General features: G+C 46.4%; 1 protein-coding gene across 1 annotated transcript; it reads left to right on the top strand.

The window, feature by feature from the left end:
* Positions 1-1,254: 1,254 nt before the first annotated feature.
* On the top strand, positions 1,255-11,422 carry PBK (PDZ binding kinase). The gene is made up of 8 exons (XM_015415163.1): positions 1,255-1,300; positions 3,949-4,020; positions 5,071-5,167; positions 6,584-6,726; positions 7,311-7,480; positions 8,787-8,916; positions 10,218-10,400; positions 10,849-11,422. The coding sequence occupies exons 2-8, from the start codon at positions 3,963-3,965 to the stop codon at positions 11,052-11,054; spliced, it is 987 nt and encodes a 328-aa protein (XP_015270649.1). The 5' UTR covers positions 1,255-1,300; positions 3,949-3,962; the 3' UTR covers positions 11,055-11,422.
* The last annotated feature ends 474 nt before the right edge of the window (positions 11,423-11,896 follow it).

Genomic DNA, 11,896 nt, shown 5'->3' with positions numbered 1-11,896 from the left:
TTGTTTGGAAAAGGGCTGTCCTCCGCTATGAGGCAGAAATGCTCCTTTGCTTCATTGAAACAGCAGCAAGGCTTCCCCTCACTATCGGGAGGGGGTAGAGAGGAGGACGGATGGGGTGCGGGTGCGCAGCCGGCACCTTGCGCGCAAGCGGGGGGGGGAGGCTCGCTTCCACCTCCTCCTTCTCCTCCCCCCTCTCCCCGCATCCAGGCGCTTTGCAGCCGGCAGCTCCGTCCGTCCCCCCGTCCATCCCACGCGGCTTCTTCCGCGGCGCCGCCTCCTGCTCCTCCGCCTCCCCCTCGCCTCTCCTCTCCGCCTGCTGCTGCTGCTGCTGCAGCCCCCTGCCTGTCTCGCCCGGCTGCCGCTGCGGTGCTTCCCCGGCTGGGCCATGGTGAGCGGGCGCTCCGGTGGGTGCAACGAAGACTATATTGTCCATTGTTAGGAGGTTCTACCACTGTCTTGTGCCCAGCCCCAGCCCCCCCCGGGAAATTGTATGGCTGAGGAGGAGGACGAGGAGGCAGCTGGCTTGCTGGAGACCAGGGACTTGTCTGGGTCTTTTTTCTTGTGCAAAGAAGGGCACAGTCATGGGGTCTCCAGGGGGAAGAGGAAGCAGTGGAAATTGCCATTATTCCCCTTTTAAATTCCCAGGCAGGACTCCTTGCGGCTCTTGAGCATCTGACATTTCATCTATGTGGCTCTTACATGAAGCAAACCCCTGCTGGCTCGGATCTCAGCTCGTCTTTCTGCCTCTTGCGCCTGGCGGGAGGGAGGAACGGGGGCCCTCTAGCCCAGCCCCCCCACCCGGAAATTGGAAAGTCTACGCCCCTGGCTGAGCACAACAGAGAAGTTTGGGGGGAACATAGAAGTGTTCTCCACGTTCTTGGCCCAGTGCCAGCTACATACTGAGCTCCAAATCTGGATTTTTCCGGATAAAAAGACCAAAGTCTGCTGCATCCTAAATCTCTTGAAAGGGAAGGTAACCAAATGATGTACCCCACTGCTGCTCAGGCTTCTGAGCAACCCTCCAGCCAACATACGCTTTCATGGGTTGCACAGCGAGAAGAAAAGTTCCCTCCACCGTTCTTCTCTGAACAGCTTCCCTCTCCGGACCCGCCCTAACAAATCTGTCCCCCCCCCTTCAATTTCCTCCTTTCTTCGGACCACGCTCCCGCGTTCGAGTTGCTTTGGGCCTTGGCAGCCACCGTCGCCACGGGATAGGGAAGGAAGCGCGCTCCCGCGCCCCCGCGCCCGCGCTCCCGCCGATATTCAAAAGGAGACGAGACGGGATACAGAAGGAACTTTGGTAGGATTTTCTATTGTCGAATTTTGTCATTCTTTTTTAAACACCTCCTCCTTCTGGAGATCTCTCCCTCTCCTGCAAAGCAGCAGGTGGTTGAAGGGACACCGTTTTCGCTTCCCCAGCTTTTACTCCATGGAAGCTTTCTCGCATTACAGGACTTGTTTATGGTATGCCTTTCTCTTCAATGGGAATCCAAAGTGGCTTACATTTTTTTCTTTCCTCCGTTTTATCCATGGAACAACAGTCCCTGTGAGGTAGATTAGATTGAGAGAGTATCACAAATTCACCGAATGAAGGTTCATTACCGAGTAGGAATTTGAACTTAGGTCTCCCTCCCAGATCCTAGTCAATTGTTCCATTACGTTTGCTGTTATGTCCATTCTGTGTTTCAGAGGATTTTGGGATGGTTTCGTAGATCTTGTATGCTTCACAGTACAAGGTGAGGGGCAGGATCAGTCGCTGGGCAAGCTTCTTTCTAACCAAAATTTAAATAATGTAGCAAATATGGTTTTCCAGGCAGGGAAATGAGTGTGTTGTTTCCCTTTTTCCGCTGTAGCTGTCAATATGGCAGATTTTCATATAGTTACCCTGCCTTAACCCACTCGCCTCATGGCTTTCAGGGTTTTTTTTTTTTTTAAATGAGAAATTTAATATCATTCTATCGATGTGTTATAACAATCTATGTAATGTGTTCTCTGAATTCCTGGCTTTCATTTTTTGTTAAAGTTGCTAGCTCCTTTTGGTGCAGAGATATGCCTGTTCACGTATATATCTGCAACGCTGAATATATTGGGTTAAATGTAAACCCCCCCCCCATTTTGACTTGAAAGCACAGAAGTTTTACGCAGTGTCCCTGATCCTCCATGTTTCCCGGTTAAGGGAAAAATGCTTTTCAAACAAGTTGCAAAGATGATCCAACTCCCATGGTAACAAGTGAAAGAAATTTTACTTACAAAAATAGAAGCATACATTATATTCATGTAGATACATTTAAATTATTGTGAACAGGCTAACTTCAAAAATATCAACTCGTGCCCTGACCTGGATAGCCCAGGCAAGCCCAATCTCGGAAGCTAAGCAGCACTGACCCTGGCAAGTACTTGAAAGGGAGACCTCCAAGGAATACCAGGGCATGGATAGAGAGGCAGGCAATATCAAGCCACCTGTCTGAAATGTCCTTGCCCCAATAGGGGTTGCCAACAGGGCTGGCCCGAGGTGTCTCTGCACCGTAGGCGAGGCCAGCTTGTGGCGCCAGCACCCCCCAGGCGATGCCAACCTCCTAGTGGGGCCTGAAAACGGGGGGAGCACCATCGCCTTGAAGAACAAACCTCGGGAGGTTCACTGGGGGGGGGGTGCTCTGGAGAACGGCCGCCACCCCCGCCCCTGGGCTCACCATCTGCAAGAAGAGACTAAGGTCGGCGGTGTAGGGCAAGAAGGCGCTGTAGTTGGAGGGGCCACTGGCTGGATCCAACAGGGCTCTCTCAAGAAAGAGTGGGAGAAATTGAGCAGTACAAGGGGGGAGGGACCAAGGGCAGAGCAGCTGCTTCGGTGAAATTCTCCCTGCGCCATGGGGGAAATCCTCATGGGGGGGGATCTCCCAGCCTCCCTCGCGCTGTGGGCTGGGGGCTTTCGCTGCTGGGCAGAGCCGGGGTGGCAGGATGGCACTGCAGGACGTGTGCAGCCGGACGGCCTGGCGCATGATGCCTTCGGGGCGTGGCGGGCGCGCATTGCTGTTGCCCGCACGGGGGAGTGGAGCCTGGGCCGGGTGCAGCTCAGAAACTCTTGAAAAAGAGCAGTTTCTGTCAAAAGCTCTCTCAGCCTCACCTACCTCACAGGGTGTCTGTTGTGGGGAGGGGAAGGGAAAGGAGTTTGTAAGCCGCTCTGAGACACCTTTGGGTAGTGAAGGGCGGGGTATAAATCCAATATCCAATAGCTCTGATAAAGCAGAAAAGCACTTAGGTGGTGATGGAAGGGGAGAAAATGGCAACAGAGGGGACAAGGGCAAGAAAAATTGTTATTGCGTGGGTAAGACCAGGAAACCCCACACTTTCCCACCCACATGGCAGCCATCCAAGTATTGATGTAATCACTCCCAAACCTTTGCAGCATAGCATGTTTGGGAATGAACAGGGAAAACCTGGGAGGTGCACAAATGCACTGGGTGCTGTGGAGAAGGGAAAAACCCAACAGCATCAAGCCTAGTCCAAATAACATGTGAGGAAAAGGACAAAGTGTAGGGGAATTGTGTGATTCTCAGTTACTGCTGTTGTGAATGGTCTCTGTACTTTTCTTGATTATATTTGCATTGTAGATAATTATATCTCATCTTGCAACTTCTTGGCACCAGACGTGCAGACCAGCTTCCTGCCCTTCGACCCTACTGTTTGCAACTTTTGCCCCTTTATAACCTTGTAGGTCAGCTTCCTAAAGCCTGTTACGTGAATTTGATGAATGAGACTCTGTCCTTAAAAACTTATGCCAGAATAAAAATGTGTTAAATCTTTAAGATTTCAAAAGATTCCTGCTTCTGAAGAACTCAAGGGCTCTCCCGCAACCTAGCACTGATGTACAGTATATTGAATCCCTTCCCAACAGCAAATGGTGTTGTACAAATGTGTTGTGACAGTGCGCATTCTCTATCTCTTCTGCAGGATAATTCTTGGCAATGGATGCAGAACTTGCCTTCAAGACCCCCAGCAAACCATCTGAGAGAAAGAAGGCAGGTGAGCCTGTACTTAGTCAAACTTTTTTATCCTTTAAATGTTCCCAGCTAATAACACTTGTTTCTTATCAAAGACTGTCATGCTGAGGTTGTTTTTGTGTGTCCGTGGTAGAACTTTTGCTCCTTATGCCCAGGCTAGCAGGATCTTGTCAGATCTTGGAAGCTAAGCAGGTTCAGCCCTGGTTAGTATTTGGATGGGAGACCTCCAAGGAAGTCCAGGGTTGCTACATAGAAGCAGGTGATGTGTCTCTTGCCTTGAAAATCCCACGAGGTCACCATAAATTAGCTGCAACTTGACAACAAAAACCTCAAACTGAGATTTGAGCACATACCAAGCCCTATCATCTCAAGTTGACACAGAAAGGAGCAAGCCTTCTGGGATCCTTTTCCTCCACTGTTGCATTTCTTCCATAGTACTAGGAACAAATAACGTACAAGCACACTACGACTTTGGTGTAGTGGTTAAGTGCACGGACTCTAATCTGGGAGAACCGGGTTTGATTCCCCACTCTTCCATTTGCACCTGGCTGGATGACCTTGGGCAAGCCGTAGCTTTGATAAGAACTGTTCTTGAAAAAGAGCAGTTTCTGTCAGAGCTCTCTCAGTCCCACCTACCTCACAGGGTGTCTGCTGTGGGGAGGGGAAGGGAAAGGAGTTTGTAAGCCACTCTGAGACCCCTTTGGGTAGTGAAAGGCGGGGTATAAATCCAATCTCTTATCTTCTTCTTCTTCTCTCCTTGAGGAAACTTGTTTGAGGGAAGGTGTGTGAAGGCTTTAAAAAGAGTGTAACCTTGTAGCATTTTGTTAGAAAAACTGCAGCAGCAAGGTCTTGAGATCTTTAATATTATTCTCCTGAAAGTAGACAGGTGTGTTATCCTATTATCTTAAGCGAGGAACTTATAGAGTGGCTTACCAGAGATTACACAGGAATCCTGCAGAACAGTTTGATCATGGATCGGAAAAGTCATTCTTCCAGTTTAGGTAACAAAAATGTGGAGATGAGACCATGGAAATACAAGAGAACTTCTCTGTCTTTTTTCCCCCCAATATAGGACCAGATAGTTCTCCAGCTTTAATATCTATCCCAGCTTCTCCCTTCATGCAGAAGCTTGGCTATGGAACTGGAGTCAATGTTTATCTCATGAAAAGGTAAGGAAACACCTGTATGGTGAAGTTAGGTGTGGCTCATGACTAGAGGCATATTATTTGTGTAAAACAGATTTATGTGGGATAACTTCAAAAAGGTAGGAAGGGAATAGTTAGTTTTGCTTTTAGAGTCGATATGCTAAATTTGGCATAAAGAAAAAATTATTCTCCTGGTTCAGATTGGCTGGTGACACAGAATGTAGGAGTCAGAGCAGGCCTTGACAATTCCTCTTCTTTTTTGGCTCTAGGAGCCAGGCTAAGAATTCAGGTGTCAGAGTCATTTTTCAGCATTCAGGATTTTAAAGATACTCTTTTCTATGTATTGCTAAAACAGAACCTAATCCTAGATTCTTTATAGTTTCTTGTACTTCTAGTCAAGCTATGACAAAAGTGTGCTAGTATATAAATAAATGGGGGGGGGGCACTAGCCCTGGTTGTCACCACAACAAAAATGTAACCTAACTTCTCAAATTTGTTTCTCAAATTATTAGCATTATTGCTTTAAAAGCCTCCATTTAATTGAATGTCGGTCACTATAAAAAGCAGCTGGTTGAGAAAGTAATTAATCTACTACCACTGAATGATATAAAGTTCATATAAGAAAGCAATGACAAGACCCTCATGCACACATTCTTTACACAGAGAGTGATTAAAACGTGGAATTCACTGCCAGAGGATGTAGTGATGGCCACCGAAATAAACAGCTTTAAAAGGGGATTAGATAGATTCATGGAGAGCAGGTCTATCAGTGGCTACTAGCCATGGTGACTGAGAGGAACGTCTACATTCAGAGGCACTAAACCTCTGAATCCCAGAGCCAGGAGGCAAGTCTCTGCCTCTATGCCCTGTTGGCCCTTCAGAGGAGCTGGTTGGCCACTCTTGTAAGACAGGATGCTGGACTAGATGGACCACTCCACTGGTGTGAACCATCAGGGCTCTTCTTATGTTATTAAGTTATTATGATGTGAGAAAAGTAAGCTCTGTACTTCCACTGAGGGTCGCTGAGAGAGACCTCAGTAAAACCACTGATAGTAAGTGTCACAATGAAATTTCTAGGCCCCATGCTGACGTGGTGCCTGGGTCTCGTCAATCCCTGAGTCCAGGTTTCTTTTCTTTAGTTGCTGTTACACGGATACTGTTATATGGTTCCCCTTGTCTGCTCTTGCTTTCTCCCTGTGGCATGCTTGAAATCTGAAATTGCCCAAGAAGGGGATTCTTGTTTGACTTCTTGATACCGAACTACCTACACAAGACCATTAAATACATCCTGAGTTTGTTTCTTCCTGAGCTCAGTTATAGTAATATAGACTCCAATTAAAATTGGTAATCTGTTATCTGAGTCAAATCCCATCACCAGTGATTCTGTATGTGGTCCTAACAATCAGAGCCCCATCTTTTCCTGACGATGTCTGTTTCTAGGTCCCCAAAAGGCATCTCTCACTCCCCCTGGGCTGTGAAGAAAATAAATCCTAAATGTGACTCCGGTCAGCGAAATACATATCAGAAAAGACTGAATGAAGAAGCTAAGATTCTAAAAGACCTTCTACACCCAAACATTGTGGGTAAGTTGGAATGAGGAGAGGGGAATTTCTTCATTCTGAGATTCCTGAGGCATCCTCTGTTTATCAGTAGATAAGCTCATACTGTCAAATATGGGTAGTTTCTGAAATCTGCTGCTTTCTTGCCCTGGTGACTCCCTTTACCAGGAGCTGCCTTGAGCTGGGAGGAAAGGGGGACTATAAATATTTTAATAAATATAGCAAGGATGGTATTTTAACTGCCTTGGACTGTCAGGATAAAATGTGTTCAAAGATATTTCACCTTGAAGTACAAGGAAACAACTGAAGATGCGCAAAGAAACTTTAAGGATCTGTAGCAGTCTTGGTGAATATCTGCTGTACACTGGGGAACAATAGAGGTAAACAGCTCTTGCTAACTTCTCCAGCCGTGAAGTAGGAACGAAAGGACTGCAAAGTATATGTGCGTGAGGAAATTCCATACAAAGGATTAAAAACTGGTCTTTTCCTACCACTTCAAAATATGTTAAGGTTTGAATTACTCTTTGGAGTGCAAATGTTGGGTAGCATTGGGCTGAACCTATGCTTTCACAAGCCCCTAAACAAGAGAATTGTATGTGTCCTTGAAGGATATCGTGCATTTACTGAAGCCAAAGATGGGAGCATGTGCCTTGCCATGGAATACGGGGGAGAAAAATCTCTCAATGACCTCATAGAAGAGAGGAGAGCACAGCACCAGGGGCCCTTCCCAGCTGCCACCATCCTCAAAGTTGCCTTGCACATGGCAAGAGGGTTGAAGGTATGTGTCTGATCCTGGTTGCAGAATCCACTGGAGACCAGGTCCTTTGAGGAAAGGTTGAAGGAGCTGGGTATGTATAGCCTGGAGAGGAGACAACTGAGAGGTGATATAACCATCTTCAGGTACTTGAAGAGCTGAAGGTCAGACCAGTACCAATGGGTTGAAATTAACGCAAAAGAGTTTTCAGCTAAATGTTAGGAAGAACTTCCTGATAGAGCAGTTTCTCAGTGGAACAGGCTTCCTCAGGAGGTGGTGGGCTCTCCTGTCTTGGAGCTTTTCAAACAGAGGCAAGATGGCCATCTGACAGCAATGCAGATTGTGTGAACTTAGGCAGATCATGAGAAGGGATGGCAGGGAGGGTTGTATCAGTGCTTAGTTCTTGTGGCCCTTTCTTACATATGCAGGGAAATGCTGATTGCCACTTTGGCGTCAGGAAGCAGTTTTCTCCAGGCCAGTTTGGCCCAAGGATCCTGGGGGGTTTTTTTTTTTTTTGCCATCTTCTGGGCATGGAGCAAGGTCACTGGGTGTGTGTGTGGGGGGGAGGTAGCTGTGATTTTCCTGCATTGTGCAGGGGGTTGGACTAGATGACCCTATGATTCTACTTGTGACTTATAAGAGCACACCCTGTTCTAGCAAAGCTTATAGTGGAGGGAACAAATATGTGGCTATCTGACTGTAGTAGAGAAAAGTCACTTATCTAAAGTCACATATTTGGCCCCTCAGATAGTGGGGCCAGCCTTTGTTCTGACACGGTGACTTTTGAGATTCCAACTCAAATGCAGTAACTCTGGGCTGCACGTGGTCACTAAAAATGCCAATGCATGGGTTACAGGTAAGTGCAACCCCATTTTCTAACCAGGCAGCGGTGGAAAAGACAGAGGTGAAAGGGGAAATAGGGAGGAGAGAGGTTTAAAATCAAGGGTTTGAGAAGAGGTATGGACATAACAATGGAAGAAAGGACAATGAGTGTAGCAGGAACATTTTAAAGAGGACAATGAGTGTAGCAGGAACATTTTAAAGTTGTGAGCAAGCCACTTGGCTACTGCATACATTAGTTTGCTTTGGAGCCATCCTTCCTGAGCTAAGACAAAAATGTGTGAGCTGGAGGCTAAAAAACTGTGAGCTAGCTCACACTAACTCAGCTTAGAGGGAACACTGGTGGAGAGGGTTGTCTGAGTGAGCAAGCTAGCTGTCTGGGTTGTAATCTGTTCTTGGTTGCCTGTGTGAACCGCCTTGGAAGTCTTGCTGCCCTAAGCAAAACCACTCCCTGCGACTAATCCTGACCTCTTCCTCGTCTCTTCTTCAGTATCTACACAATGACAAAAAATTGCTTCATGGAGACATCAAATCTTCCAACATTGTCATTAAAAGTGACTTTCAGTCAATAAAGATCTGCGATGTGGGTGTTTCGTTGCCTCTGGATGAGAACATGACGGGTATGTTGAACTGGTAGCAACCCCTTTATGGCCAGTGGCATTCTCTTGGTGGCCAGTCTTCAGTTCCTGTGTCTGTGACCTGGAGGATCATGTGACCTTAGTGCTCAAGGAGCTGGTTTGTAAAAAAATATTGCATTTCTCTGAAGAATTGCATCGCCAAAACTGGGGTCCGTTATATGTCCCATAATTGCATTCATATTGGAATGTAGTGAATAAGTAATACAGTATTTACTCAGATGGAAGACTAGGTTCTTTCACAGGTATGCCCTCAAGGAAAAAAAAAGTGGGATTGTCTTACATTTGCATACAAGTTTACAGCTGCCTCCAATATTTTTTGTGTTTATGTAGGATTTTTAAGTGGATCCTCTGGGTTGTCTTCCTTTTGAGTAAATATGGTGAGCGGCAGAGTTTTTTTTAGGATTAAGAAACCAGAGTTTCTCTGCCAGGATACTGGAACAACTTGTGTGGATGCCTCAAAGCAGCCAAGCAGCAAAGAGGAAGATTTTTCTTTTAAAAAATTATGCATATTGATCCGTTTAGGCGCCTGTCCTTTAGTTAATACAGACACTAATACATTATTGCTCAGTTGGAACGTCTAAAAATATAAATACCTGCTTAAAAGAAGTAAAGCTGCTGTACTCCAGGAGAGAAAGGGAAGCTGAAGACTCAGTGTAGATTAACTAAAGATTTCAAGGAACCAAGGTTAGAATGTCTATCTGGCTGCTCAGCTGCCCGTCCCCTTTCTTTTCCACTGAGCATCCTGAAATTGTAAAGAGGGGAAAACGGAGGCTTGGATGGGTGAGTGAAATCCTCTTGCTTCTGTTTCCTGGTCTACTCAGCTTGCTTCCTCACCAGTAGGAAGGGAAGGGGCAGCAGGTTGAGGCTGTGAGACTTTCCTATCTGCAAAATATGGTCTGTGCCCTTAGTTGGGTGACTTGAGGTGGCTGGCTTTAAAATTAGAGTACAAAATCCTCCCCCATCCAATGTGGTTTTAAGTGTAAATTATACAAATGAAACAAGAGCTGTGCAGGGTACTGAATCCCCCCTCCCCCAAATCATGCTTATCCACCCTTGCCTCCTCAAGCACCTGAATTTTACCAGCACATTTTCAAGCCTCAGTTGGTTGGGGATGTGGGATGTTTGAGCATGATTTAAAGGGGGGGGAGGGATTTAGTTCCTGATGTGGCCCTTGTTTCACCTGTATAGCTTATACTTTCACCCTTTTCCCTGGGGACTTGGGAGATGGAGCCTAGTTCCTGCAGATGGCTCTGCATTTCATGTAGATGGTGTTTTCTGCACAGTGAGTGACCCAGAGGCCCACTATATTGGCACTGAGCCCTGGAGACCGAAGGAAGCTCTGGAGGAAGAGGGCATCATCACCGACAAGGCTGACATCTTTGCATATGGGCTGACTCTGTGGGAAATGATGACACTTTCCATACCTCACGTTATCCTTCCTGGAGATGATGAAGTATCAGATGAAGGTTTGTCTGATGGGGGTTCCTCTTGGTCTGGCTAAACAATGGCTTTCATGGGACTTCTCCCTCTAGATGGTGTTGATTCAATAGAAAGTTAATCTGTGTGCTCCGGGGTGGGAGTGGGGGTGGACTCTAGCTCAGTCACGTTAGGCATGGGGCTGGGACTAAACACATTGCTCCAGTAAAAAGTGGATTGGTTGAAAAGAAAGCAGTCAAACTCTTAATATTAAAAAATGCTTGTTAGCACTAGGGCTCCCTTGAGTTAGTACAAATGGCTTTCAAGGTAACTGTTTTGTACCCCTATTCTAGTATTACGTCGTCTATTTGTGTATCCATATGCATACTAGGTCAGATGCTTTCTTTGGGATAAATTGTGGAGACTGCCTATTTATTCAGCTTGAGGATGACTTTGTAGGAAGTGGCTCACACTGACCTGATTTTAATGTCTTTTCAGATGCTTCTTTTGATGAGGATGACTTTGATGAATCTGCATACTACGAGGCTCTTGGGACCCGGCCACCACTCAACGTGGAAGAGCTTGGCCCACTCTATCAAAATGTCATTGAGCTGTTCTCTCTGTGCACCTTTGAGGATCCGAAAAAACGCCCTGCAGCTGCACTCATTGTCGATTGTTTAGAGGCCCAGGGATCCATGCAATAAGTGTTCCTGCACTACGGTGGCAGCTTCCCTTAATTTTTCTTGAAGTTTCTTCTTTTGGCCGCCATTGAAATTAATAAACGTTGGATGTATATAGTTTACTTACATAGAGAAACTTGAGGATACCTTTACTTAAATGCACAGAAAACGTTTGGTTTTAACACTACTGTGTAAACATTTTATAGTTCTGAAAGATGGTTCCAAGAAGGTTCTTCAGGAGCGGCAATACTTTGACTTACTGATAAACTGATGCTTTAGGAACCTCTGGAAGGCTCCCTGTTGTATCATATCTTTTCTCCATCCCTCTCCCCCATTGTGTTGTTAAGTAATTTCTGTTCACTTAATTCTTGTGATTCATAAACTCTTTTGAGTTCTACCCTCTCTGCTGCTGATCTCATTTGACCATGGCTACTTAAAACTAGTTCTAAAGGTAAAGGTAAAGGTTCCCTTGCTCGAAAGCCAGTCGAATCCGACTCTAGGGTTGCGGTGCTCATCTCCGTTTCAAAGCCGAAGAGCCAGCGCTGTCCGAAGACGTTTCCGTGGTCATGTGGCCGGCATGACTAAACGCCAAGGCGCACGGAACGCTGTTACCTTCCCACCGAAGTGGTACCTATTTATCTACTTGCAATTTCTTGCTTTCGAACTGCTAGGTTGGCAGGAGCTGGAACTAGAGACAGGAGCTCACCCTGTCTTGCGGCACCCGGGTCTTGAACCGCTGAACTACTGACCTTCCACAGCCTGCAGTTCAGCGTCTTAACCACTTGAGCCACCGCAGCTCCTTAAAACTAGTTCTAGGTCTTTATTAATGCAATTTCTGAGGAAGCAACATAACTAAAGAGGGCTGC

Source organism: Gekko japonicus, unplaced genomic scaffold (genome assembly GCF_001447785.1).
Source record: "Gekko japonicus isolate JY-2015 unplaced genomic scaffold, Gekko_japonicus_V1.1 scaffold63, whole genome shotgun sequence".
Lineage (NCBI taxonomy): Eukaryota > Metazoa > Chordata > Lepidosauria > Squamata > Gekkonidae > Gekko > Gekko japonicus.
The sequence above is the reverse complement of the archived record's forward strand: the minus strand, read 5'-3'. Positions and strand labels throughout refer to the sequence as shown.